Source organism: Saxophila tyrrhenica (assembly GCF_035928015.1).
Source record: "Saxophila tyrrhenica strain CCFEE 5935 chromosome Unknown scaffold_7, whole genome shotgun sequence".
Lineage (NCBI taxonomy): Eukaryota > Fungi > Ascomycota > Dothideomycetes > Mycosphaerellales > Extremaceae > Saxophila > Saxophila tyrrhenica.
Genome location: NW_027041739.1, coordinates 1332731 through 1359651, shown reverse-complemented (window position 1 = coordinate 1359651; position 26921 = coordinate 1332731). Strand labels below are relative to the sequence as shown.

General features: G+C 55.5%; 15 protein-coding genes across 15 annotated transcripts; 8 read left to right on the top strand and 7 right to left on the bottom strand.

The window, feature by feature from the left end:
- Positions 1–786: 786 nt before the first annotated feature.
- LTR77_005266 (uncharacterized protein) lies at positions 787–1347 on the bottom strand (the record flags this gene model as incomplete). Its single annotated transcript, XM_064802513.1, has 1 exon — positions 787–1347. One exon carries the CDS (start codon positions 1345–1347, stop codon positions 787–789), a length of 561 nt encoding a protein of 186 aa, XP_064659874.1.
- A 441-nt stretch (positions 1348–1788) lies between these two features.
- Positions 1789–3390, bottom strand: LTR77_005265 (uncharacterized protein; the record flags this gene model as incomplete). The annotated part of the gene is made up of 2 exons (XM_064802512.1): positions 1789–2074; positions 2129–3390. 2 exons carry the CDS (start codon positions 3388–3390, stop codon positions 1789–1791), a joined length of 1548 nt encoding a protein of 515 aa, XP_064659873.1.
- Positions 3391–4244: 854 nt separating this feature from the next.
- On the bottom strand, positions 4245–5001 carry LTR77_005264 (uncharacterized protein; the record flags this gene model as incomplete). Its single annotated transcript, XM_064802511.1, has 2 exons — positions 4245–4671; positions 4787–5001. The coding sequence occupies 2 exons, from the start codon at positions 4999–5001 to the stop codon at positions 4245–4247; spliced, it is 642 nt and encodes a 213-aa protein (XP_064659872.1).
- Positions 5002–5296: 295 nt separating this feature from the next.
- On the bottom strand, positions 5297–6123 carry LTR77_005263 (uncharacterized protein; the record flags this gene model as incomplete). The annotated part of the gene is made up of 3 exons (XM_064802510.1): positions 5297–5549; positions 5597–5831; positions 5880–6123. 3 exons carry the CDS (start codon positions 6121–6123, stop codon positions 5297–5299), a joined length of 732 nt encoding a protein of 243 aa, XP_064659871.1.
- A 1213-nt stretch (positions 6124–7336) lies between these two features.
- Positions 7337–8123, bottom strand: LTR77_005262 (uncharacterized protein; the record flags this gene model as incomplete). Its single annotated transcript, XM_064802509.1, has 2 exons — positions 7337–7419; positions 7475–8123. 2 exons carry the CDS (start codon positions 8121–8123, stop codon positions 7337–7339), a joined length of 732 nt encoding a protein of 243 aa, XP_064659870.1.
- A 534-nt stretch (positions 8124–8657) lies between these two features.
- On the top strand, positions 8658–10545 carry LTR77_005261 (uncharacterized protein; the record flags this gene model as incomplete). The annotated part of the gene is made up of 3 exons (XM_064802508.1): positions 8658–9266; positions 9325–9504; positions 9562–10545. 3 exons carry the CDS (start codon positions 8658–8660, stop codon positions 10543–10545), a joined length of 1773 nt encoding a protein of 590 aa, XP_064659869.1.
- Positions 10546–11198: 653 nt separating this feature from the next.
- On the top strand, positions 11199–11784 carry HBN1_2 (putative nitroreductase; the record flags this gene model as incomplete). The annotated part of the gene is made up of 4 exons (XM_064802507.1): positions 11199–11332; positions 11409–11436; positions 11496–11531; positions 11599–11784. 4 exons carry the CDS (start codon positions 11199–11201, stop codon positions 11782–11784), a joined length of 384 nt encoding a protein of 127 aa, XP_064659868.1.
- Positions 11785–11963: 179 nt separating this feature from the next.
- LTR77_005259 (uncharacterized protein) lies at positions 11964–12533 on the bottom strand (the record flags this gene model as incomplete). The annotated part of the gene is made up of 1 exon (XM_064802506.1): positions 11964–12533. The coding sequence occupies one exon, from the start codon at positions 12531–12533 to the stop codon at positions 11964–11966; it is 570 nt and encodes a 189-aa protein (XP_064659867.1).
- Positions 12534–13503: 970 nt separating this feature from the next.
- On the top strand, positions 13504–13899 carry LTR77_005258 (uncharacterized protein; the record flags this gene model as incomplete). Its single annotated transcript, XM_064802505.1, has 1 exon — positions 13504–13899. The coding sequence occupies one exon, from the start codon at positions 13504–13506 to the stop codon at positions 13897–13899; it is 396 nt and encodes a 131-aa protein (XP_064659866.1).
- Positions 13900–14513: 614 nt separating this feature from the next.
- Positions 14514–15221, top strand: LTR77_005257 (uncharacterized protein; the record flags this gene model as incomplete). The annotated part of the gene is made up of 1 exon (XM_064802504.1): positions 14514–15221. One exon carries the CDS (start codon positions 14514–14516, stop codon positions 15219–15221), a length of 708 nt encoding a protein of 235 aa, XP_064659865.1.
- Positions 15222–15901: 680 nt separating this feature from the next.
- LTR77_005256 (uncharacterized protein) lies at positions 15902–17080 on the top strand (the record flags this gene model as incomplete). The annotated part of the gene is made up of 1 exon (XM_064802503.1): positions 15902–17080. The coding sequence occupies one exon, from the start codon at positions 15902–15904 to the stop codon at positions 17078–17080; it is 1179 nt and encodes a 392-aa protein (XP_064659864.1).
- Positions 17081–18213: 1133 nt separating this feature from the next.
- On the top strand, positions 18214–19299 carry LTR77_005255 (uncharacterized protein; the record flags this gene model as incomplete). The annotated part of the gene is made up of 2 exons (XM_064802502.1): positions 18214–18401; positions 18441–19299. The coding sequence occupies 2 exons, from the start codon at positions 18214–18216 to the stop codon at positions 19297–19299; spliced, it is 1047 nt and encodes a 348-aa protein (XP_064659863.1).
- Positions 19300–20612: 1313 nt separating this feature from the next.
- On the top strand, positions 20613–21476 carry LTR77_005254 (uncharacterized protein; the record flags this gene model as incomplete). Its single annotated transcript, XM_064802501.1, has 1 exon — positions 20613–21476. The coding sequence occupies one exon, from the start codon at positions 20613–20615 to the stop codon at positions 21474–21476; it is 864 nt and encodes a 287-aa protein (XP_064659862.1).
- Positions 21477–22371: 895 nt separating this feature from the next.
- On the top strand, positions 22372–24335 carry LTR77_005253 (uncharacterized protein; the record flags this gene model as incomplete). The annotated part of the gene is made up of 3 exons (XM_064802500.1): positions 22372–23203; positions 23272–23586; positions 23638–24335. The coding sequence occupies 3 exons, from the start codon at positions 22372–22374 to the stop codon at positions 24333–24335; spliced, it is 1845 nt and encodes a 614-aa protein (XP_064659861.1).
- A 1154-nt stretch (positions 24336–25489) lies between these two features.
- On the bottom strand, positions 25490–26716 carry LTR77_005252 (uncharacterized protein; the record flags this gene model as incomplete). The annotated part of the gene is made up of 1 exon (XM_064802499.1): positions 25490–26716. The coding sequence occupies one exon, from the start codon at positions 26714–26716 to the stop codon at positions 25490–25492; it is 1227 nt and encodes a 408-aa protein (XP_064659860.1).
- Positions 26717–26921: the final 205 nt, after the last annotated feature.

Genomic DNA, 26921 nt, shown 5'->3' with positions numbered 1-26921 from the left:
GTTCGTAGGGTACAGTGCGGTGGGCAGCGAGCGGTAAATCGTGGTCAGCGTTGTCGCCTGCAGATCCCCAGAGATTGCCGCCGGCGCTACGGTTACGGTTTGGGGTACTGCAGGCGGCGGTGGTGGAGTGGGAGACGTCGTCGGAACGTATGGGGTGATTGTAATCTTGACCAGCGTCTCTCCCGGTACGCTCGTTGTCATTCGAGGAGAAGTTGGTATGGGTGACGGAGGCGACACGGTGGCGTGAGAGGTCATTGCTGAGGTTGTTGTCGGGAATGGTGTTGGTGCTGTCGCCGTCAGGAGCAGCTTCGAACGTGGCATTCTGCTCTATGGGGACGGACCGTGAAGGTCTTGAGACGATGGATGGTTGATCAAGTTTGGCAAGCGGCCGTGGATTGTTGCAAGAAGCCGGCGGATGCGTCATTAAAGGAAACCGGGTGACAGGTGTCATGTGAAAAGTGAGGCGGTACAGGTGTCGTGAGCTTACCCAGAAAGAGCGAGCTGGTTTTAAAGACTACGTTGTGCTCGAAGCAGGGAAGGTAAGTTCATTGCTGAAGCGGTGAAGCTACGCTCGCTATCTAAAAAAGCAGGTGAAGCCATGTTGACCATGATCACTCTCACGCAGCCATCAGACTCGCATTCTCCGCTGTCAAACACGGGTGAGTGGCAAACTTTACAGCATTCTTCGAGAGCTGAGAGGGCCGAGAAGAAGTCAAAGGTAGTATAATCTTACTTCGCTTCTCAAAAGCGCAGGCTTAATTATATATCAACCTCTATATCCCACCTTCAAATCCACCCACTAGGCACCCTCCTCCCCTGAAAGAACCTTGTCACCCTCCTGCCCAAGGACGCCTCACTCTCCCTCCCCGGCCTCACCGGCTCCGGCGCCGAAATCACCGGCGGCGCCTGCTCATGCTCAGCCATCTCGACAAACCCGCCCATCACAGACTGCCTCACCTCTGCTCGCTTCTTCGCCGCTCGACGTCTCATGTAGAACAGCGCGCCGGCGACGAGCAGGCCGACCAGGACGAGAGCTAGAGTTATGGAGAGGCCGATGATCGCGCCTGAGGAGTGCGAGGGAGGGGTGGAGGGGGTGGGGTAGACGTCGGTTGTGCTGGAAGAGGGGGCTGCGGCTGGAGTGAGGGACTGGTGGGGTTGTGTTGCTGCGCCGGTGGGTTTGGGTTTGGGGTGGGAGGAGGTGTGGGGCTTGGGCACTACGTGGTGGGTGGGAGAGGCGTGGGCTGAGGAGGACGCGGGGTGGCGGATGAAGGTGCGGTGGGGTTTGGTGGAGGACGAGGGGTGGCGGTGTTCGGACACTGTTTTTAGGGTGCTGGGCTTGTCGGACATGTTGGCTGTGATGGTTACGCTGTGGTGGAATGGGGTTGTTGCGGTCCAGCCGGTGTACGAGAAGTCGAGTCTGGGTTGCAAAAGTTCGAGAACAATGAGATGTCGGGGGATGGTGAGGTTATGTACTCGGGCTTTGATCGGGGGACAAAGGCCGAAAGTGGACGTTGCGAGACAAAGCAGTGCTGTACGCTTCATTGTCCATTCCCACCTGCGATACTGTCCACGTTGATAGCCGTCGCTGTTCGTTCCCGGGCGTGCGGCACCAATTCGACTAATCCATAAGTCAGTGAGGCTTGTTCGAATGTTGGCGCAATCGATCGGGTCCAGTTGTCTGAGACGGCACACTTTTCTACCGGTCCTAGGCAGTTCTTCGCTGAACATCGGGCAGGATCCTCGCTATCAGCAGCCCGGCTTTTTCGGAGAACAGCCACTGAAGCACGTTCAGCCGAGAATGGGCATCATGTGATTATGCGCGGCATCAGTCCAGTCGGCCCACGGCAGGTTCGCGGGCGTCAACCACTGCTGAGGCGGAGATCGCCACAGTAGAGCGTTTAGGTCATAGCATGTGGTATCGTGCATTGCATTGTGCGCTTGGCCGTGGTAGGTGGGGAGAGCCTGATACGGCTGTCCCTGACGAGGTAGCATTGCAGAAAGGCTATGAGGCTGTTGCGAAGTCTCCTTGGGACCACTGAGCCTTGTCTCCTCAGCTTGTGCTGGAAGAGAATGTCTGCAGCATAGTCAGCGGCGAGCAGCAGCCAGTTTCTGAGAGGAAGGGCCTTACACTAATGCTTGAAGGACGGGCAAAGCCTTGGTGCACACCGCGCTGTACTCCGCCAGGCTCTCGAACCTACGCAGACATCTTTTCAGTAGATTGACGCAATCACTCGTTTCCTCTTGGGCAAACTGAATTCGAAGCAGATGCGTGAGAAGTGTCGCGGCGTGGAAAGCATGAAAACTCCCCAAACCCCGTCCATACCATCTGAACGGTGACAGCTCAGGTGCTTCATTCAGGGCTGCGTGCACTTCGAGCAGATGCTTTGCGCCTTCTAAGCAGCGGTTGCGAGCCCACTGCGCTGTAGCAGGATCGAAGCTTGGGTCGAGCGCCTGACGTTGATGTAGCAGTAGTGTCAAGTGATTAGAGTAGCTGTACAGGATGTTCAGGTGCGCGGAGTGATGGACTGGCATCGGGCCAGTGTCCGCAGCCTCCAGCAGTCGTGCTTCCCATGAGCGCCGCTCTTCCTGTAGGACTTTGTCGATTTCTCTGACCACGTCTACGTTGGGCGTCTTCTTACGCAAGACTCCATCGCAGATTTCGGCGCACAGGTCGTATAACCTGAACTTGAGTAAGAGGTATGTCATCTGGGTTGCCTTCCTCCGCATTTGCGTGGGCCGCGGACCGTTCGCGCCGATATCCTCATCGTTGGCATCTGCCGGTGGTCTCGACGTTGCGTACAAGGCCGTGTGTGGCATGGCAATGTGACCGAGCGCAGTGTTTTGGTTGGTGTACAGCATCATTAAGCCAGCCCAACACCTTCGCCGTTCCTCGCTCTCAACCGCGCCCAGGCCAAGCGTCTTCGGATCAACATGACAGCCTATGCCCAAAGCAAGGTGGTGAGCGAGACCTATCAAAGTCCATGTTTGGCCATGGCTATGGTTGATACCGTAAATCAGTATGACCAGGGCTTGCAATGTTGTGACACTGTGGTTCCACAGGTAGTGGTCTGCCTCGAGGCATCTCACAGCCATATCTCGGTAGCGCTGCGTCAGCTCTGCAGACATCTCCAAAGGTGTCTTCTTCCTGCTGAGGTCGGAGAGGAGCTCACTGTCAGGCGGGAGAGCAAGGATCGCCGTGGCCAGGAGAGAGTACAGGAGCGCTATCCAGGCCAACGGCATCGAATGTGGATCCTCGAGAAAGTAGCTGTATTGTCTCTGGAAAGTCGGGTCGTGAAGAATGTGGAATAGAGAGGCGAAAGAGGAGAAATACGTGGACACCAACTCTCGACATGCTTTCTGAGGAGGCAAGCAGGCCAGCAATTCCTGCATGCTTGCACAAGATCCACGTCCCAGAGGGTGGGCTGTGGTACACGGCTGTGCTTCATCACCCGACGATTCAGCATTCCAGCTCAGAGAGTCAGGAACGAAGCGCGTGTAACCAGCTCTCGTCGTCCGCAGGAAGCCGTGGATGTCAGCATCGGAGCCAGACACGCCGTCCTCCACATTGAAGTCCTGACTTTCTGAATGGTGAGTGTCTTCCGTGGGTCCGTAACTAAGGTGACCATGTCTGTCCCCCTCTGATCGACTCAGCAGTAGCTGTTCCAGGTGCTGCACACGTTCAGCCAAATCGCTGCTGCTTGATACAGTGCCTGGCTGTGTGCTCGAAGCCGAGTGCGGAGAGTGGGAGACTTCATTCCTCAATGACCGCGTTTGAGACGTCTTTTTGCTGGCGTAATAGCATGCGGTCGCCGCTATCCCTCGTCGTCGACACGTCCCGCACGGCGTAGCATCGCGGGGACAGCGGATTTTGCGTATCCTGCACGGCTCGCACGAGATGGGCGATCTGCGGGAACGTGCGGTTGCCATTGCATCCCTCGAGATGGTCAAAAGGCGTTTGGAGCGTTGGAGTGATTGCAGCCAGCTCTAGACTTTCGATCCTGACGTGCTGGTCGTCTAGCAAGACGGGCGGACAGACGGAGAAAGCGGACTTGCTAAAAGCGTCATCCCGAGTTCGGCTAAATGCTGCAATTTCTCGCTCTAGTGTCACACGCAATTGAAGGACGTCTATGCATGCATGCCTTTTGACATGCTGCACGGAGATCAGACGTAGTTCTTTGATCATCAGACAAGAATATACTGGCGGCTAATCCTCGAAGAAAGTAACACAACCCAAGACCACGCCTTCAGTACTGCTTCTGCATTGGCCGCTTGACCTCCGGCAGCTCATGCGGCAAGTCTGGCACAATCACATGTCGGTTTACGTCTTGCCCAGAGACAGGCGGCGGCATGTATTCCTTCCTTCCAGCCTTGTGTACTCGACCATTGATGCAGATCACGTCGAGCTTGTCATGGTCCTGCAGCACTGTGATGTCCTCGAGAGGGTTGCCATTGATCAGGATACAGTCGGCAAAGTACCCTGGCTGCACCTGACCAAGCTCGTGGGATCTCATCATTAGCTTTGCCACACCCCTCGTCGCAGCAATCAGTGCTTCATGGGGCGTAAAGCCGAGAAGCTTGACAAAATGCTCCAGATCTCGGGCATAGGTGCCATGGGGCGTCCACGCGAACCCATAGTCGCCGCCGGGCAACACTACGATCCCTCGGCGATGCCTGTTGATGATCACAGTCAGCTTAGCACATTGGATGGCGGCAGTGGCGAGGTATCTTGTAAACCAGCATCGCTGACGACGTTGCCAGGGCCTGCCAGAATAGGGAGCTCACTGACATTTCTCGCAGACCAGCAATGGCTGCATCAAGCTCCGTCTTATAGCCAACTTCCTCGGCTTTGGTGTTGGGGTACCCAAACGCCTCTGCATCATAAAGTGTTGCGATCAACCAATTTAGTCCAGGAGCCACAACGTGGGTCGATTTGTTCTCTTCGAGCATGTCCATGCCTGCGCGACCGTTAGAGACGACGGATGACAAGAAGGCAACGGCCATGCTCTACCTTTCTCATCAATGTAAGACGCATGGTAGATGACATCGACACCGTGTTTGATACCTGGCCCTTGTCAGCACGATATCGCCCGCCACTGGATCATCTCTTCTGGTCTTACACATGATGACCGAGTCTCTCGCACGCGCGTGCGCGCACAGGCGCTTTCCTAGCTTGTGGGCCTCGTCAACACATGCAGCGGTCTCCTCGTCCGTGAAATAGCAGTCTTGCGCCGAGCGGATTTCGGTGATCTGCCATCGATTAGTACTCAGCAGCTGCCGTTGTCGCGATTCCGACGAATCATCGACCTACTTCTTCGCCTGACATGCTCAGCTTGATGTTGTCAACGCCTAGCTCAACGTGTTCACGGATCACTTGACGCATCTCGTCAGGCCCGTCAGCAAACGCGGTGATGCCGCCAACGAGTTCGCCATCCGTTCTTGCCATCTCCTGTCCGTTAGCCAAATACCTTGGCCCCGGGATGTCCCCTGCGTTGATCGCATCCCGTATAACGACATCCAGGCGTTTCTTCGCTGAGGCAGCCCCGAAGCACCTGACAATGTTAGTTCGTTGCGAGCAGCGAATGCCGCATAAACGTACATGGTATAGCCGGAATCCAGGAAGCACTGTGCGCTCCTCATAGTGAGTAAGGTGTGCTCTTCCACCCCGAGGTCGCCGAGCCGGTCGAGGTCGCCTCCATTCCAAGTGAAGTGTGTATGGGCATCACCCAAGCCAGACATCAATGTTCGGCCTCTGCCGTGAACTACACGAACTTTTGGATCGCTGCACAAAGCATCGACGTTGGGTACGTTGCCGACTGCTACAAACTTCTCCCCTAGACTGACATTAGTCTATTGCTGTCCGCGTGAGTAGATTTTCTTACCTTCAACCAGAACGTCACCTGGATAAGGCTCCGCCCCGGTAGAGTCCAGAATGTTCACGTCAAGGAACAAAATCTTCGAATCTTCGTGGGTACCGTAAATGTCGTACTGCGGAGGCTGGAGGTTTTCTGCGTATCTAATCGCGTCGATGGCGTCGACGTTGCGAGGTCTTCCATTGTACTTGGTTGGTTGGACATCGGTGTCTGTCGACCATGGAACAGGCGGCTCTTCTTTGTGTGGAGACATAGGTGATCTATCCGTCGATTCGACACGATGGTGTAAAGAGTTGTGTGAATCAGATTGAATGTTGGCTGTTGGCTAGAGCGCAAAAGGGGCGGGAGTGGTGCTGTGGAAGTGGAATGACCAAGGGGGTGACACGTACCCGTTTTCTAACAGCTTTCCATCATCGTAGCGATTCCATAGCGGCTGGTCTCGGCCATTCGTAGTAGCCAGAGATGCATGACCATCTGATCGTGGAGAGAGGAGTAAAGGCCGCCTACTCCGCGCTCGCCTCCGCCTTCTCCGCCATGGCGCTTTTCGACCACACAATCCGTCCCCACTCAGACGTACAGAAGAGATGTAGGTGTCTGTGCTCGACCACAGCTCCCGAGGCGGAGTCTTCGAGGTCTCTGTATTGCCGGATACGCCACCTTCACTACTCCCCTTCCGGGCGACTTCGCAGATAGAAAAATTCCAAGGAAACACAACTTGATATATCACCGCAATGGGCTGGCTCAAACCTCGAGAAGCCTCCTCTTGGCCATCCCATAGGCTCTCAAGTGAAGAAGGCAATCTCAAGGAGACGTCTACAGTCACAGCTCAGCATCTGGAAAGGATAGATGATATTGCGGATCAAGATCGTTACCCTCTACAGCCGACCAACCTCAGAAACGACGAGCTACCCTTCATCCCAAGCACAACCGTGAAAGACGCGAAGCAACACTCCGATCGAGTCTGGATCGTGGTCGACAACATAGTGTACGACTGCACCGACTTCATTCACGAGCATCCGGGCGGGACCACGGTCATCGAAAGCTTTGTTGGGGAAGATTGCTCGTGGCAGTTCTGGCGGTTTCATGGCAAGCGTCATATGCAGGACTTTGGCACGCCGTTACGAGTTGGGAGGACTTTGGGCGTGCAGAATAAGTTTGCTGAGAGACCACGCTTCGTTGGCTTGCGAAAGATTGGTGCGTGGCCTTGAAGTCGGATGTTGGGGGGCACACGCATGGACCAGCGTTGTGTCTTTGGGACCCGGAAGGGCGCGTAGGGATGATGTTCGAGGATCAGTACAATCAGCTAGGATATCTCGAGCTCACATTTCATAGTATTGCTGAACAAGAAATGGCGACCATAGACTTTGGATCCCACCTGCATGCATCCCGCTCACCACCGGCCTCTTCGGAATCAGCGCCCTTCCATCTCGTCAAGCACGTCATGCCTTCATTCCTTGAGTGCCACTCTAGTCTGCCTTGTGCATCGCAAAAGTTGGGATTTCGAAGGGGGTGAGGCCGCCACTGTATAATCCGGCGCAACCGGCCCAATCTTCCGCGGAAGCGTCAATATGAATTCTGGCATATGATAGTGATGGAAGACCTACAGCTGCAGAGGGCAACGAGAAAGCCCACTGAGTTCCCTGCAATCAAGATTGAGCTGCTAGACAGCATGTATCCGACAGCCAATAGGAGCAATTCGATGTCGAGGAAGAAAAGGGTGAGAAATAAGATCCACGAGCTCCGCATTGCCGCGATGGTGAAGATGACCGTCAGGATGAACCAAGCCCAGGCAAACATGCCCAAGGCATTATTAAAGTCCGGAGTAAGTTCGCCGGTGTTGGGGTCGGTGTAAGCAGCCATGATCCCGGTGCCTGGTATGAATATCATGGCATAGCTAAAGTTGAAAGCGGCGTAGGAGGGGAAGACGGTGGCGCCGAAGGAGTTGCCTGCGATGAATTCCATGATTCCCGCTATGAACTGGCAAATGCCGCCGAAAAACATGATGACACCGACGAGGATGTTTGGCGTCTGGATGCCGCGCGCGTGGACGCCCAGGATAGAGATTAGAAAGATGCCAGTGGCGAAGGAGAGGAGGCCCAAGGGTGCTGGGTTGGCGAAGTTGCGATGAACGACTGGCATTGCTGGCTGGCCTCGATCCGCGACATGGCCTCCTGCGGTCCTAACCTGCTCCAGTTGGTAAGCGCCAGCATTCTGCTCGACTTTGCTGGCATGATCGTAGGCTTCGGTAGACATGCTGAATTCGGATATTCGCTTCTTTCGTCGGGGGAGAGGAGGATGGGAAAGCCGCCAGCCTTCATTTGAAGGGGGCGACTGGCGTCTTATGCCATGCCTGCGCCCTTAGGGGTTGTGTTCCTCTCGGCTCTCATCTGGGTACTCGTCCCGCACGTACTGCAAGTACATGGCAATGGCTCCCTCGAACCGACCCGATGAGCGTATCTCGGCGCATGCCGTTTGTCAAAGGGAAGACCGTGGGTCAAGCGCCAGTCCGAGCTGCTGGAAGTCCTGAAGTCTGATCAACGCCCCCTCGTTGCCATCCCCGCCATCCCCGTCTTCTCCGCCTTCTCCGCCTTGCCCGAAGTCCTTCGCCCCAACGCATCGCGCCAGCTGAGCAACGATTCATGTTCGGAACCAAGAGACCCGCACCGCTTGATGTCTTAATCTAATTATGACGCGACCTCGTCACGTCGCGAAGAACTTGAAATCCTAGACCTCAAGCTGGGCTCATCACATTCGAATCTTTCCGTTTCAGACGACTGCGACACGACCATGGCGTCCAATCTCACAAACGGCAGCCACACGTTGACCAACTACTGCGCTTACATCGACTCAAAGACAGGGGATAAGCGGATTGGCCATCTCGATCGGGGGACGCAGACCATACAACCGCTGGCCTTCGCATCTGGCACCTATCTCTCCAATCTCTACCAGGTCATCCAGGCCGGTGAAGATGGCATAATCGCATGCGAAGAGCCTATATCCCGATCTGAAGTCCAACTTCTGCCGCCCATTAATGACAGGGACATACTGTGCGTGGGAAAGAACTACTCTGACCATGCCAAAGAGTTCCACGCTTCCGGGTTTGACAGTTCCGACAAGGTCGACCAGCCGACCCATCCTGTGATCTTCTCCAAGCGCTTCTCCTCGATCATAGCAGACGGCGAAGAGATCTACCCTCACCCGAAGTTCAGCCAAACAGTCGACTATGAGGGTGAGCTTGGGGTTGTCATTGGGAAGGCGGGCTTCCGTATTGGCGAGGCCGAAGCAATGGATCATGTATGGGGCTACACGATAGTCAATGACATGACAGCGAGGGAACGCCAGCGTGATCACAAGCAGTTCTATATTGGCAAGTCGCCGGACACGTTTTGTCCCATGGTAACCGCTCTCTTCCTGGCATGTTGAGTTTGCCGGTTGATGCTGACCTCTGATGTAGGGACCAGTTGCTGTACCTGCTCATAAATTGGACAAGGTCTTGAGGGTCCAGACTCATGTCAATGGCGAGCTACGGCAGAGCGCAACAACGGAACAGTTGATATTCAGCATTCCTGTTCTGATCATGACCATGTCTGAAGGTCAAACACTGATGCCGGGTGATGTGCTGGCAACTGGTACTGTGAGTCTTTGAAATGTCCAATCGTTAGAGTGTATTGTAGCCGCTGACACTGTGTAGCCGGCCGGGGTTGGCATCGGCCGTACCCCTCCAGTATACTTGAAGTCTGGCGACGAGGTCTCCGTTTCCATCACTGGCCTGGGCAAACTGACCAACCGCATTGCCTCTGTGGGCTCGCAAAACCCCACTCCTGCCCGGATTGAGCGTCTTACATCGCAAGACGTGCCGAGCACCCGTGACCAGCAAGGCCTTCGCAAAGTGGGCGACAAAGCCCTTCATGTCAAAGAAGCGGGTATAGACAGCGGGCCACCCGCGATCTTCGTCCATGGTCTTGGGGGCACAATGGACTATTGGACCCCTCTGCTGCACTCTACGAACCTCAACAGCGCTTACAAATGCTACCTGCTCGACCTTGAAGGACACGGCCTTTCCCCAACAGTCCCTCAAAGCAAGCTCAGCATTGCCTCTTTCGCTGCCGACGTGAAGGCATTGTGCACAGAAGCGAGCATCACCACCGACCTCACCATCCTCGCGCATTCGATGGGATGCTTAGTGGCTATGAGATTCACGCTGGACAACCCAGGCATGGTGTCTAAGCTGATCCTCGTAGGACCTCCGCCGTCGCCGCTACCTGAAGCCGGCAGCAAAGCCTCGCACGCCAGAGCCGCGCTCGTCCGGGCAAAAGGCATGGGCGCCGTTGTGGATGCTGTCAGCACGGCAGGAACGTCGGAGAAGACCAAGTCGTCGAACACGGTGGCGTTGAGCGCGGTGCGCCTGTCGCTTCTGGGTCAGAATGCAGAGGGTTACGCCAAAGCCTGCACCGCGCTGGCAGAGGCGACAAGCGAGCTGGAAGTGAGCAAGATGCAGGCGAAGACGATGATTGTGACGGGCAGTGAGGACAAGATCAGTCCCATGCAAGTCTGTGAGGGGTACAAGGAGAAGATGCCTGGGGTTGTGGGCGTGGAAGTGCTACCGGACGTAGGGCATTGGCATGTGCTTGAGGATCCGGTGGGCGTGTCGAAGGCCGTCGCCCAGATACTGTAATGTAGCAGAGCAGTCGCAGCGGATCAGGTATTTCAAAGCTATCGTATTTCACAGTATGGCATGAAGGCTTGAACCATCTTTAAGTGTGGTGTGAAACAACAGAGCCAAGGAGGTGTCGTCCACCGCAATGTGTCGGCTTTCCTGATCACCGGGACCTCACTTCCGATTTCTCCTCCGAGACAGTCTCGGTCTCATCACCTTGCATCACACCCACGAGCACGTAATGCCGTCAGGCTCAGCGGTCTCGGACAGACGATAGATGTAGGTCTGGGAATTGCTGAGACTGGAGATGCTACCTATCTATGGTGGTGATCAAGGCGTCCTCCTCTTTTCTTTGACCTCATCCCGAATCCTTCGACTCGCACAGAAGAATCGCCATCTTCTTCCATCTTTCATTCGGTATATCTGCCTTCTATAGTACACTACTCATCATGGCAGACGAGCTCCCGACAGCAGATAGCCTTTTCGCTGCCGCAGAGCACAGGATCAGCTGCTACACGCTCACCAAAGAATTTACGATCCCAGACGCTCGCATTCACGAGATCGTGAACTTGGCGGTCAAGCACGCTCCGTCATCCTTCAACGTCCAGTGAACTAGAGCTGTACTGCTCTTGAAGGCCGAACACGATGCTCTCTGGGACATCGCTGATGCCATGGCCGCAAAGGTTCACCCGGATGCCTACAAGGGACTTGGCAAGACGGTGTCTGGTTTCAAGGCCGCTTACGGGACGGTTATGTTCTTCGAGGATCAGGTGCCGCTTTACGCTTTGGCTGCTAAGAACCCGTTGTTCGCGGGGATCTAGTGCCGAGCTGGTACGCTGTTGCCAGACTCTCCTTTGGTCTTTGACTGACTTTGACTGCAGGGGAGACGTTTCTGATGGCATGCACCAAGTAAGTCTTCTCCTGCTCGTCTGGCAGGCAACAATGCTACGGTGCTGACGCGGGGCCAGTACCTAGTATGGACGGCGCTTGAGCTCGAAGGTCTTGTAAGCATTGCTTCCAGAACCACTGTACGGCTTCCCCATACCCTACTGACATCTGTCTTCCTACCAGGGTGCCAACCTGCAGCACTTCAACTTCATGGACGAGTTCTCCGATGAGGTGGCGAAGCGCTGGGACCTGCCAACTTCGTGGAAGCTGAAGTCGCAGCTCGTGTTTGGCAAGCCAGCAAATGGCCTTGTACGGAAGTCGGAAAGAACGTACGCTCCACTGCAGGAGCGGGTCAGACTATATGGATAATCATGGTTCGATATTAAACAATCATGCTCGTATAATCTTATGGAAGTTGGTAACTTCGTTACATTGCGCTACCTTCTGAGGCTGACTCTGCGCTGCAACAGATATTACTTTCCCATGTCACACCACCGCAGTGAAGAAGTCCCGGTTCGTCTTTCGCAAGTTCACCTTCCGAGACCGTTTCATCGATCAATCTTCAACTCATCAAACTGCACACGACTCTGAACCTCCAAATGCGCCATCATCGCCTCCTTTAACTCCTCAACTTTGCGCTCGTCACACCTCACCATCTCCTCGGCAAGATCTTCAGCTACGAAATTCTCCTCACTCCAATCGTAAAGGCCACGCTTTGCATTCTCAAACACGAGGTCGACGCCCCAACTGCTCGGCGACTCCGCCAGATACTTCGGCGCCGCTACTTCCTCCCACCAGAAGCTTCGAAGAAAGGCATCGTCGCAAGCGACTCGATAGGACTTCTTGATGTCCTCGTGGCCGCGGATGCTTGGTTTGAAAGCGCAGTAGATCCCGGACATCTCTTCGAGAGCTGCTGCGGCTCTGGCAATTCTGGCGCGGTATGGTTGCTTTCGGCGTGCGATCTCGGCGTCCTGCTCGGCTTGGCCTGGGTCAGTGGGCTGTTGGGTTGCAGCGTTTGTTTGAATCGGCTTGTCCTGAAGAGTGGTGTTCGCCATTTGGCTTGTCAGCTTCTTGACTTGGTTTTGAGTCACCCCGTTTTGTGAGTTGAAGTCTGCCATTTTTGACTTGCGAGATGGCTGAGGTATTTCTGGTCTGGGTGGATATTTGCGAGTTGACGAAGATTGAGTGAGTTTTCCCGACCTCTATGGACTGTGTCACCTGCACTGTGTCGCCAGCCACTGCGAAACAGATGTGTCGAGGTTAATGTCACAATGGCATTCTCACATCCTTTGTGTCCTGTGCAACGGCAAAAGCGTATACAACAAAGGCTTTCCTTTCATCTTCAGCGCCACTCCACGACAATGGGCATCATATCGACATGATCAACGACACCTATATCTCCCGTCTCTCCCGGCCATGAGAGTCCAGTCCACACCTTGTGAGGCACTCAAACGGACGGCATACCCCAAAATATCTCCCATTCCCGCACTGCAAAGAAAACATCACACCAACCTCACATTCAACACACATTCCCAGCAATGCGGTACGCACCCCTTGTTAACTGCTTGGCGCAGCGGTTGGGGCGTTTCGAGAACGCATTGAACATACTGGAAGCTGACTATCTTAGAGCAGGCAGGGCCTTCTTCACACTCGGGAATAGCATCATTCGAGACTTATACGAAAAATGGCCTGTCGAGGCCACCGACGACTACATAGTCCACGCCTTCGGCCCAAAGATGGAGCCTGTGGAAGGTCCAGAATACTGTCGAACTCTTGAATACCTGCGAAAGCTCCGTCACGAGACACGCGAGGCTTTAGTCAATGGTGACCTCGAATCTGCTGAAGCGAAACTCGACATCCTGGACTATGGAGAATCGATCCTTGCCATGGAATTCAGCTATGTTGACGATGCGATTGTACGAGCCCATTGCACCTACCGTGGCCACCAGCTAGATCAACCGATCGAGAACGAACTAGCACAACTTTGGGGGAAAGCGGCTGATCTATTCGAGGCCCGGCTGGCCGTGTTTCCGCCATATCGGGAGGCGATCGAGAAAGGCGAAATCACTTCCCCCCAGCTGCTTCACAATGCCATGCGGAGCCGGCGAGGAGACGCTTGGGCCGCCGACACCGATCGAAGAATACTCGCCGCTTTTAAACACGCAAGCTGGGCTTCCTGCCTTGCCGGATGATTCTTTCGCGGTCCTCTTTGGCACAGCAGGTGAACAGGTTACGACGTCCGAAGAGACTATCACCGCAGCCGGAGATGCCATTCAGGAGTTCCTGCAGTTCACTGCAGAGAACGAGATGGACTGGGATGCGGCAGTGGCTTCTTTTGCAGACGCAGAGGCTACGAAGCAGAGTCTTCCGCTCACTGAGGCTGTAGAAGGGTCTGAGCCGGACCACTCCGTTGCGGCTGCAGACACTATCCCAGATCACGAGAGTGCCGTCGAAACGCTCTTGCGGGTGGTTGAGGAGGCCTAAGCCGATTGAGAAGACGCGGTAGTCATGGAACGATAGTCCCGGAAGGTAATGTACGATTCTTTGCTATTTCGTTCCGTATTATTCATGTCGATACATGTACGCCCACCAAACAGTCTCAACATACAACCCAAAAAATTCTCCTTTGGACACATTTGCTGACTTGAAAAGATATCTAATGAGAAATGCCTGACTTTCACGACCGAATGCTGTGACCATTGTGATGAGTGGTCGGAAATTCGGCACAGATGATCCATCCTTGCTAACATCTGGAAACAGTACATCATGCCTGTGTCGGCTTGAAGATACGGAGCACAATGGGATTCTGAAGTAACAAGGCAATACAAAAAGAGATGTTGGACGTACAAAGACACTGCTTTCCTTTCACCTGTGGAGCCGATGGCAGCAACAATGACATTGTACCGGGCAATGCACAGCACAGGACACTGTTGGGACTGTATATATGGCACCATGAGACCTCGAGAAGTCCATCAACACACACGACCGAAACTCACTTTCCTCTTGCAAGGACACCGCTCTCGGCAACCCTGACAAAGCTACACCAAGACAAGGACAGCACTAACCCAAACAATCATCACTCCAAATCACGCAACAAGATGTTGCCCAACACATCCGTCGCCTACGCCCCGCTGTCAGCATGCCTGCAGCAGCGGTTTAGACGGCTCAACAGCGGAGTCTGCCAGCTCGAGGCTAACTACCTCGCAACTGGCAAGAGCTTCTTCGCACTTCCCGCCCTATCGTCGGACGCATTCGATCACTTCTGGACGACCGACGACTCCAGATTTGCTCGATTTGTCAAACTGTTCTGGACGGCCGAAGGCGCGGAAGGTCCAGAGTTCTGCCTCAACCTCACCAGGCTCCTTACACTTCGGGACGAAATCTCACAAGCTCTGAAGCATGACGATCTGTCATCCGCAGAGACCAAGCTAGACGTCTTGGAGGAGAAAGGGGAAATCCAAGACCTCGAAGTTCAACGCGCGATCTCTGACATCGATCGGCTCTACCTCGAGAAGGTTGGGGAGGAGCGGCCATCGAACTACCCTGTCACTCTGCAACTGGCACTTCTTGAAGGGGATGAACTTGATTTCTTCAAGCAGTGGTTGTCCGCCGTACCAGAGATCAAGAAGTCCGTGGAGCTCGGTATCGCGACCTTCGATGAGCTCGTCTTCGATGCTAGGCACAAGGTGGAGGATAGTGTAGTCTTCGGAGGCGACGATGAAGAGACACTGTACCCTCCTACCCCGGTCGAGGAGCGCTCCGGATCGCACGCACCAACAGACAACTCGGAACTCTTTGGAAGGTAAGCCGCGCAGTTTTTCTCTATTCTGTTCTGTACTACTGATATTATGGACCAAAAGAATCTCACATCTCACATCTCACATCTCTACACTGCGGCTCGTAGATGGACACTTGTCACCACGGCGACTGTACTGGGTGATGAGTATCAGGCAGTTGTTGTAAGTGAATCTCTGAGTTCAATGGTGCAGGCTCACTGACTTTCGAGAGAAGTGTATTGTTCCTGAGAGACGCTTGGTGCGTCAGCCATACAATGTGATCTTCACCGACGCAGATAACAAACAAGAGGTCATTCCTACCAGCCGCTGTATTCAGCGGAGGTTTCAGGCGACAACGGCATTGCTCACTTTTTGCACACGGGGCTGACAACGATGAGGAGCCTCTTCACCACTCGGGTCTCGAGACGCCGCGACAAAGGGTGCCGGCTGCAATGGCATGGTCTCTTGGTTGTCTACTTTTGACTTAGAGTTGACAGCGGCGACACTCGCATCATGTTTGAGTGCTGAACGACACATGGCATCTATGTTTGCGCAACAATTGCATTCTCGCGAGCTCATGTGTCGAGGCGATGAGCAATGAGCGTTAGTCACAAAGGTATTGCTCCCCTTTCGTGTTCGAAGCTAATAGCCTCAACTATCGCATTATACGGCCGCGATATACGACACATTACGCTCATAGAACTGCATATATGGCACAACAAGATCTCGAGAACTCCATTACAGCAAGAACACAACCACCACCACCGACGAAAGCACCAACCGAACCAGCCGGAACACAAACCCAACCAGAACAAGCAAGCTTACAACCGATCATCCCACAGCTACCCTACCAACCCACCGAGATGCAGTCAGAGACAACTCGCCCGCGCGCCCCTTTGGGAGCGTGCCTCGACCAGCAGTTGAGTAGGCTGAATAGTGGCATGTGCCAGCTGGAAGGCGACTACGCCAGAGCCGGTAAGGCTTTCTTCGCACTTCCAACCAATACTGTTGAGGCCATCATCTATTCTTGGACTCACGGTACCTCCGACAGCCTCCTCGCCAAAGCTTTCTACGCGAACGGCGTAGACCGTCCAGGAGTCGCCCGCTTCTTGTCCTACCTCCTCGACCTACGGGACGAGATCGGATACGAACTGGAAGCGGGAGACACCAAGTCTGCAGATGCGAAGCTGGAGATCCTGGACAACGAGGGCGAACGTCTAGCTTCAGAGGTTGAAAGGGTCCTTGCGGAGATCAAAGATATCTACTTCCGGGACCATGGCGTGGACCGTGATCTCGAAACCAACCCAGTCATCCGAGACCTGTGCGATCTCCAGGGCACCGTCTTCCAGCACTTCGAACGCTGGCTGTCGTGCGTGCCCGGACATTGGAGCGCAATCGACAGCGGTGCTCTGACGATTGACCAGATTCTCTACAACGCGATGAACATCAGCGATCCAGTCGTCTCGTACGAAGGTGACGATCAGGAGACTCTCATCCCCGGTACGCCCCTCGAGGAGAGTTGGCGGCTACCCGACGACGCTGGAGAGGCGGCCTCGGATCAGACCTTTCCTTCGGACACCGCACGAGCTCTCGCTCGCCATGAAAGGCGCAGCGAAGATTCTGTCACTCTCGCCGGCGACTGGAACCCTCTCGTTGATGCTCACGGTTGGGAAGAGGGTTACTTTCCCTTCGCGGACGCCGGAGACGCTCTCGAAAACGGTATTGAGGTCGATCAAGAACCATCCTTCCCTTTCGCAGACGCCGCAGACCGCGTGCATACCGAACAGGAGATCAACGACGACATTGCCGCTGTGGCGGCCGGTATCGAAGAGGACCACAGGCGAGACGCACACCTGTACCCATGGTGCGAGTGCGGATGCCGTGATTAGGCCCGGTGAAGGTAAGTGGTCAGTTCTTTCGGCGTTTCACAGCGGTGGCATTGGGATGAGCAGTTTTTGGGAGTACGGAGTTCTGCTGCGTTCAATCGAGGTTCGAGCCTCTTTCTTGTTTAGTTGGGGTTCAGGAGTTCAGCATCCGCAGCAATATCTAGCATTCTTAATGAACATATCTCACCCAACATAGCTATCTTTCTCTTACTTCTGCACAGTTCCGCTTCTTGCAAACGGGCGTTCATGCACCGGCGAGACATGAAATATGGCTTCCCACCTCTCCGGCGACATCAAGCTTATTGTCTCATCACAATGCCTGCTTTCGTAGTTCCAAAATAAACACTGTCGAGTAAGATCTAGCATTTTGTCTTACAGTGATGAGACTCTTCGATCTACCACACTTCTTTCAATGAAACACTGAAAGCGTCCAAACGCTGAAAGCCCCGGGCAGGTCGGAGACTGCATGACGGGCGAGTGCACCTTAAAACACCTCCAGTTCCCGTCTTATCCCTTGTTCTGTTACTCTTCGAATACTTCCATCTTCTTTCCTTACGAACATATATCAAATCACTACACATGTATATGCAACAGCCTCACCGATCCTACACGCATCACCTGCCGTCCAACATCAGCCCGGCCAGGCTGCGGTCGTTTCTCTGCGGTTGCTGAAGACGGAAGTGTCCTCTACGACATCTTCTGCTACTACCCACGAGAAGCTGAGGCCTGCCAGGCTGGCTAAGCACTACTTCGATCAGTCCGATGAGATCGAAGCCGTCCAAGTCACCTCGAAGCTTGCGACGACGGCCGCAGACAAGCCTTGCCCTCGTGTGTTCACCTGGTGCGTGACATCTTCGACCGCCTCTAACGACACAATCGGGTGCATCGCACAATGCATTGTGACTCCACCAACCACAAATTTCTTTGTTCTTCCACGACACCGCTCCCTTCAATCTCTACAACGCATTATACCACGACCACCCCACGACACCAATGCCATTTTGGCAGTACAACGCATTGTATACCGACGACACTGGAGATGGAATCAGCATATATGTGGCAGAAATGCCTCCCTTCGACCAAAAGTATAGACAGAAAACAAAACACCAAACCACAACATCTACGCAGCGGCAAAGATGTTTCAACCAGCAAGCACAGCGAACAACCACAAGGCACGCAGAGGCACGCCCCTCCCACCCGCGACCGAACGGCTGGGATGGGCGCGCAACCCGCCAACCTCTCCACGCCCCTTCCGTCCCATCTTCAACGAACAAGCACCAGCAGCCCAAGGCACGGCAACGCTCAATCGGGACTCCACCTCGGCGTAGGTGGTGGAGGAGCTCATGCCTTCGGTCGGCCCTAGGGGCAGGCCGCGCGCTAGCTCCTGTCCACTACTGCCCACCGCCGCAGTCGAAGAGAAGGAGCAAGAGTGCTCGGACGCCAATCAACCACTGCCACCGGTCCAAGGCTCAGTCCCGCTGGATCGGAACTCGTCTTCAGAGAGGGTGGTCGCAGTACTGCTACCGTCGGTCGCCCCGCGGGGCAGACCGCGCAGCAGTTCCTGCGTTCCACTCGGCACATCCATCCCTGACTCTCCTACAGACTCCGCCGCCGAAGACTCTGCCTCCGACGCAAGTAGCCAAGACTCTGTTGAGATCATCACGTCACCAGTCAAGCAGCTCCTCTCCTTCGACAACCGGCTCCAGATTCAAATCGTAGGAGACCGGTGCGAGGTGCTCCGCGACCAGGTCGACTTCACCGCGAAGTGCTACCGTAGCCTCGGAGAGCGCTCCCACAGCTTCTCAATGAGGTTGCGGTACTGCCAGGAGGTCCGTGGCTCAGCCCCTCCGGCCTTGGTAGAGCACTTCGTGCTCGGCCAAGGCCGTCCGGTGCTTCCGACCATCGCAGGACTGAACTCGGTCGTTCAACCGTTGGAGCGTGCAGAGGCCGCAGTCGACAATGCAAGCCGTGCACAGACGGACGCGGATGCCGCCACCCTCGTCGAAGAGGCCCAAAGGCAGTTCGACACTGCGACCGCCGGCCTGCAAGGGATCAGGCAGACTCTAGAGACGGTTCATCGCTGTGTGGAGACGATGGAGGAGGTCAGAGCGGCGACCGAGGACCCGTTCAGACAGGCTGAGAGCATCGGAAATGCCAGCCGTCGGAGAGGCCAGCGCTTGACGTGGTTGGAAGCGCTGCCGGCGATGTGCTTCGGAGGTTGAGGGCGGTGGTGGAGATCGGAGTCGAGGTCGCGGAAGAGAGTAGATAAACCCTCGAAAACACCAAAAAAAAAAGAGCATCATCGCTCATGGCCTGGCGTCATGGACGGTGGTGCTCGAATAAAACCAACAACTCATTCCCGATTTCCTCATAGTGATGTCTTCATCTCTCATCGTCGATAGGTTCAAGTCCGTTGCGGTGGATATCGTCTCTACGGCCCTCGGTCTCCTCTCAAAGCCTCGAAGATGCCAGAGGAGGAGGCTGTCCATTGTTCGCGTTGCTGTTTTTTTCCTAGCACGAGGAGTTCGCAAAGTGTGGAAGCTTCTGTGTGCGCTGCTGTGGCCTTTGCCGTCTTTGTACTTCCAAGAGATAGTGAGATAGCAGATTGTTCATATCTGGTTCGTTTGGGCTTGGTTGTCGTAACAAAAGAGGCGGACAAGATCCAGAAGATTCAACCAGAAGCTCCAGCAATCTTTTCGCAAGAGTATGCCCTCCTGCAAATATAAGTACTAGAGCCTCCTGCATCCCAGAGTTCTCTCATCCGCAAGCACTATAATCCAAAGTCAGCCCCACTATAGATTCACCGTCACATGGAAAGATGACGTGAAGTTCACCTCCCCCCACCCAGATCATCCACAGTCCTCCTCCCTCCTTCATTCTATCCCACCGAGCTCAATCAACATCCTTCGGATGGCTCTGCAGACCCCCACATTCTTTCTGGCTTCCAGCAGCAGCATCCACTCCCGTCCTCGGCCGGCAACAACAGCCCACACTGCTCGCTGTGCGTGGAACTTCCACCACATTGCAAACACTTCCCGGCGGACGGCGGTCACCACCCATTCAGCCGCCTACGCCTCCGCTGCCACGAGCTACCACTTCTCCTCGCCCACGGAGAGACGACCGCTCGCGATCCCCCTCCGACCCCACGCACCTCGAGTACACCAACCGCACACCGCCGGCTCTCCACCTCCGACCCCACGCACCATCACCATCGACATCCACGTCCGCCCGGCGATAAGAGTTCGCCGCCACCGCTCGCTTGCGCCTGGAGAACCTGGACACTTTCCTGGATAGAGGCCGACAACATCCTCTCGTCAGCAGAGCAGCGTGCAGCAGATCTCCCTTCCTCTTCCAGCCAGCCGATCTCCTCACCTCCTCCGTGGCCGTCCTCTCCCCACACGCTTCATCTCTTCCTCCGCCAGCAGCTTATCGCTACACGCTGTTGCCGGCCGTGGACCCAGCATCCGACCACACGCTGCTACCGATCATGCGCCTGCCCGGCCTCAGGGCTGGAGGGAGCCGCCGGCAGATAGCGATGGCCGGGCAGCCAGCCGAGCCAGTAATTGTCGGGTCGTCTCGGTGGACGAAGGAGATGACATGGTACCGTGGGTACGACGGTGAGGTTGTGTGGATGCCTGTGGTGCCGGAGAGGGTGCATTCGCGATTTCACGGCAAGCCGAGAGCCCCACGTGCATCTCTGTCCTCCTCGGCGAGCGCTCCACGTGCATCTCTGCCCTCTTGGCGACAACACCATGAACCTGCTCGTTCTCGCTCGGCGCCGCCTATTCTCCAGGCCGCACAGAGGAGTAGCGCCAGCTCAGCCATCGTGCCCGGGGTGGCAGCGGTTGACCTGTCTGGAGACTCTGTCGCCGATGACAGTCAGCTGAGCAACATCGAGCTCAACCTGGACAACCTCCGACAATCAATCGTCCAGCTCGCCGTCCGGCATCGACAATTCGGCAACTACTACCATTCCTTACCGCTGAAAGTCCAGACGCATGCTGAGCCTCCGGATGAATTCAGGAGGCCTCTGCGGGAAGAGCTCGCTGTGGCGATGGATGGGACAATTCCGGAGATGATTGTCCTTCTGCGCAAGCTTGAAAAGGAGATGGAGAGGATTCAGCTGAGCGTCGCTCGCTGCAAAGAGTCAGGAGACCAGGCAGCTGCGACCATCCTGAGTGAGGTGCACTGCCAGATCGAGCTGGCGCAGAGCATGGTTAGGGATGGGACAGCGAGGATGGACGAGGTGAATGTCGCGATCACTTGGCTGAAGGACAAGGAGATCAAGGCGAAGAGAGAAGATGGAGGGGAGGTGAAGGAGGCCAAGAAGCCGAGGAAGCAGAGAATGAACAGGGAGAGAGCATGGAAGGAGTCTTTACCTGGTGTCTGCTTTGGGTGAGATCTGACAGCAGTCCTTTCAGAAGTATCGGCTCCTGAGGCGGACGTTAGCGACCATCAATGCGCACCACTTCTCAGCGTCCTTTGAAGCCAATGTCTCCCATCGCTTGAGCTCCAGCTTGTCAATCATCATCGTTCTGATATCTGGTAGTAATAGGAGATGCTGTAGAACGAGATGAAGCCATCATCATGTTTGGATGATACTCCTGCTGACCACCCAGAACTGGAAGACACCCACCCGTCATTGTGATAGGAGAGGAGGAGATGAGGTCTCAAAGTCGAAGTGAAGTCGAGTCAAGGCCACCGGAATTGCCGAGCACGGGCCGATTGGACTTGCCCAACTCGCTAACCCTATTAGTAAGGCTTCAATTACACATCTACCACGGCCATACTTCACCTCAAGAAACACTTCCTACCACACCTCCTTTGCTACATCTAGAATACGCCGTGCATTCATCGCCGGGCAGTTCAACTTCGCAGTCGTAGGGGTAAGCACACAATACCTGCCATCCGGCACAACGGTCTGGCAAGGCGAAGAAAGGGCTAACGGAGATCGGCTAGGTGTTTCTTCTACCCCCCGGCAGGTACTCCTTGAGCATCGAAAGGACGGCAGGAACTACGAGCGTGGGGACGTCTTGGCTGTGGATCAACTGTTGGATGGTGGTATAGCATTTTGGAGCATCCAGGGATAGGAGTATAGGAGGATTTGGCAGCATGGCCACGGCGACTGGTATGTGCTTATCAATCGCAGAAAGATGCAAGGAGACAGCAGTGTCTGCTGTTCAGGATCACCACGACTGCTGCAATTGGGTGTGTATGGGATTGGACGGACAGCCACTGACTCGATGAATGATTCAGAATACGCAAGCCCGCCTGGCTTCTCAAGATCTTCCTCCATGTCGGCCGCTCGATCACCTGATACAGCATCACCCATCTACCCCGACCGCGCTATCCGACCGCTACCGAAAAGCAAGCTCAAGTCGAAGCTCTCGCCCGAGCAGGTCTCCCACATCTCCTATCCTCCCGAACCATCACCGGACAGCGTTGCACTCTACCTTAATGGCCAAGATGGTACGAATGGCAATGGGGCTGCAGCACGTGTGACAAACGGAGAGGTCAGGCAGGGCCGGCATCAACCTCATCATCCGCGGACAGAGCATGGACATGTTCACAACCACTGCACGTGCGGTGAGGAGATTGACAGCGGAGATGAGGAGGTGGAGTTTGACCACCCCGACTATCGGTATGCGCCGCCAGCAACCAACGGCGCAGTGGCAGGACAGGACAAGGTGCTGGACGGCGTGCAGCGAAGGTTGATGGAGGCCGCGCGTATGCCCATTAAGCCGCCTCCACCAGGCTCAACCGCATCCAGCGCAGATGGGTACGAGAGCTTCGAGAACATGAGCAACAAGAAGAAGCGCAAGATACCGCAGCTCGGAACACCGAGCATGCATCAGAGCCAGCTGAGCGCGGAGATGGCGAACATGGGCATCAGTGCATCGACGGACGGAGGAGCGGATGATGTGCGTGGGCCAGGTGGAGCCGCGGCGACCCGGCAGCAGGCTGCATCAGTACAATCCGGTACGGGTATCAGCGGCGCAGGGCGTGGCAGGTACGGGAGACAGAACGGAAGGCCCGATCATGGCGTGCGGCGGCCGTTGGCAAGCTCGAACATGAACGCGGTCAATGGCTACAATTCTCGTTTGCCTCCGAGACATGTTTCTGCCGGTAACCTCACTTCATTTTCCTCAACCTCACTAAATCATCCACTAACGCACACATTCTTTGTTTGACAGATGCAGGGATCGAAAACACCGGCGGCATCATTTCGCAAGCAATCAAGACCGCTGCCGAACAAGGGCCTCTCACTCCGCAGAAAGGGCAGGATAGCGGATCGCTTCTGCAATCAGCTGCTTCTAATTCATCAGCGACTTCCGGCACGCGAACGCAGTTCACCTTCACCATGGAGTCGGAGAGCGGGAACAAGATGGTGGATCAGCAGAGTGCAGCCGCCGCCGCCGCCGCAATGGCCACGCCTACTCCTCAACAGCGTGTAGTTAACGGTCAGCCTCCTAATCCTGGAGCCGGTGGCAGAGCAGTGCCAGGTCAAGGTATGTCGTCGTCATTGACTGCATCGAATGTTCACACTGATCGAACAACAGCTCCTCGCCAAGCTCCTCTCCCCCAAAACCACCGCGACCCCAACTCACCCTCCGCGCAACCTCCCAAACCCCGCCGCCGACCCTCCAAGCAATTTGCCATGGCCGCCCAACGCCGCCGCATCAACCAGCAATACGACAACTACCACTCCCGCCCCTCCAAAGACAACATGTGGATCTGCGAGTTCTGCGAATACGAAAGCATCTTCGGCGTGCCCCCCTACGCCCTCATCCGGCAATACGAAATCAAAGACCGCAAAGCCCGGCAGAAAGAAGCCGAGAAGCGTCGTCTCCTCGACAAAGCGAAGGCGCGGAACCGCAGGGGAAAGAAGGGGAGTAAGAAGCAGAACGCCAACAACGCCGCCGCGGCACAACATCCCTCGAACAATGGTGCTGGTGGCGCCGGACATCACGGGGCATACGACCCGAACCTCCCGCCTCCGCAACCGGGGGAAGAGGAGGAGTACTACGATGACGAAGACGGGTATGAAGGGGATGAGTACGATCCCATCGGCGGCGGTGGCGATGGGGGAGGCAGAGGCGATGGGGGCGAGGAGATTGAGTATGATGATGATGCATATTTTGCTGCGAATCCGCCTGCTCCTGCTCCGCCGCCTGCTGTGTCTGCTGCTGGAGTTGGGAGCGGTGGTGGAGGGGCAGGAGGGGGAGGAGGAGGCAGGCAGCAGAGGTCGTCTGGGTAGTTTTGGACGATTCAAGAGATTGGGAGGAGTGCTGGGAGGGAATGTGGGATTTGGTAGTTGGGGATGCTTGGATGGTGTGGGTGTTTGGAGTAAGGATGGCGTTGTATGGGGTTTTTCTTGGTTGATGGAGGGAGAGGTGAGGGGAGAGGTGTAGATATGGAGGACGGATATGTGTTGGTGGAAGGTGGAAGATGGAAAGGCAAGTGTGTACGTCGAACTCCGCTCTTTGGATGATTGTGATGGCGGATGCTGAGGGGACGGAAGGTGTGGATAGGGTAGTCGGTGGTAGTGGTTGTTATTGAGGTTGTGGTGTCCTAATTTTGTTTCCTGCTTGGGATATCTTGCCTTGCTTTGCTGTTATGCCGATTTTGGTGTTGTGGTCACTGATTACTGGTGGATCATGATGTGGTTGGTAGGTGGAAGGTGGTTTCTTTGCTGTCTACTTATCTGCCTCATCTCATACATCTCTCCGACCATACAGCACATGCGGAGGTCTACAACCCATTGCTGATCCGACACCTGCAGTGACTTGACAAGCTCTTGGAGAATATAAGGTACCAACACCCGCCCCGATTAGTTCAGTTCCGGTCATTCAAGCCTGCCATCGCCATCGCCGACTGCATCGAACTATGGCCTTGTTTTCTTGAGGGGCACTGCTGTGTTTGGTGCTCCCTCTGCGCCGCAACAACTACTTTACCCTTGAGGGGCACCTCAACCACCGGGCAACCATCAGCTCGACGAAGGAGAACAGCATGCCCGATCTAGGAGTTTTCCGGAGTGGGGCTTGTCTCTCACCATCTCAAACGCAGCAATATCTGCTGAGAAGCTCGTTGTTCGCTCCACGGATATCGGTGGGACGGAGGAGGGCTGGAGACCCGATCCGGGATCTCCCCGTGAGCGTGCCTTGTCTTAGGGCGTCTCTGCCGCAGCTACTCCATATACCTCAGGAGGAGGGTGTGGCTGGCATTTCCCAGCCCATGGGCCGTAAGGAAAAGGGCTGCAGGCGCGTCCCAGGATCTCCAACTGAGCACACATTGTCCTCGACCATCTCCGCCACAGAAACTGCCGCGAAGAGGGTTGACACCCACCTCAGAACCATCATTCTTATGAAGAAGACCATCAAAACATCCCACCACCGGCCCCTTCTCACCCCCTTACCCCAGGCCTCCCATCACCGATCGCACCGACGCCGGAGGCTCCCCTCCAGCGGGCAGGGATGTAGGGGTGCGCGTTCTTCGGCACAGCTCGCCTCGCCACAGTCCGGTTTGTGGTCTTAAGCTGTGGGGAAAGGGCCAAGGGCGCGGACGATGCAGTGCTGGAGATTTGGAGGGTGTTGGGTATGCTCCCGCCGCCTCAGCCTGAGGATGAAAGTTCGAATACCGCTGCGGTGAGGAACGAGGGCGAGGTTGCGGGCGCTCTCTCATGGTCGGCCAGTGCTTCGAGGGTACCTTCGAGGCTTTGCTGGTTGTTGACAGGGAGGTTAGACCGGGGAGAAGTGGCGGCTTGGTGATCCAGTGGTCTTTTGCGGCGGCGGTGAACATCTTCGCGAGGGGCGTGGGCGTCTGTGTGATGGGGGACCGCCAGCCGGCTATGAATCGCCTCTCCAGGATCGGGGGAGGGGAATAAAGCTTTGGCAGACATAATCCGTCGTCAAAGTTTGAAGCGATGGCGGACACCTTTGACGGCCCTCGAGCAGCACGACGTTGGACATCTACAAGCTCCTGGACCGCAGTGGCCAGCCGATCAGTGTACTCCCAGAGCTCGTCAGCAGCCTTCTCGCCTTCAGCCAGCGCATGGGCGGCCAATCCCATGTCTTGTCCTTGTACAGCTCCGAATGCACACATAGCGATATCCCTCAACCTCTCCTGCTTTACCTCGAAAGGCGTGAGCGTATACCCTGGCCCTTGAAACTCCATCCTACACCTCGATCGTGCCTCCGCACTCACGAATGGCGCATACCGAGTGAACCCCAGCTCCAGCGACTCAAACACCTCACCCAACCGCTCCCTCACATCTTCGCACCGATGCAGCGCCCCCGCCAGCGCGCGTGTCCGCTCATCAAGCCTCCCCAAAGCCTTAACAGTCTTATGCTCCTCCACCGCCGCTTCAAGCCCCCTCGCACATCGCTCAGCTTCTCTGCAAAGCGGTTCAGCTTTGCGGTAGACGTCTTGAGCTGGCCATTGCAGGTGCTTGTTCAGGAGCAACGTCATTTCGGCGAGGAGATGGTGGAGTTGGGCTAGCATGTCCTGGGCTGGGTATTGGGGGCGGAAGTGTTCGACGGCTTCGGGGGACTGCAGGCGCAGGGAGAGCCAGTAGTTTGAGAGGTCGGCGATGGAGCGGTAGAGGGCGGTGATGTCTTCTTCGGTTGGGTTGGGGGGCATGGTGAATGCTGCTGGGCTCGAAAGCTTGTGGAAGGGCAGGTGGTGGTATGTACAGTTCTGGTGGGTCTGGTACAGATGAGGAAAGACAGGCAGGGAGTTTAGCTGTATGTGAAGACTGGGAGACTGAGAATAAGATAAAGGAAAGAAAGGGCACCAAGGAGATATAGCAGCAGCCGATGAGTGACCTCCGATACATACCTTTCCA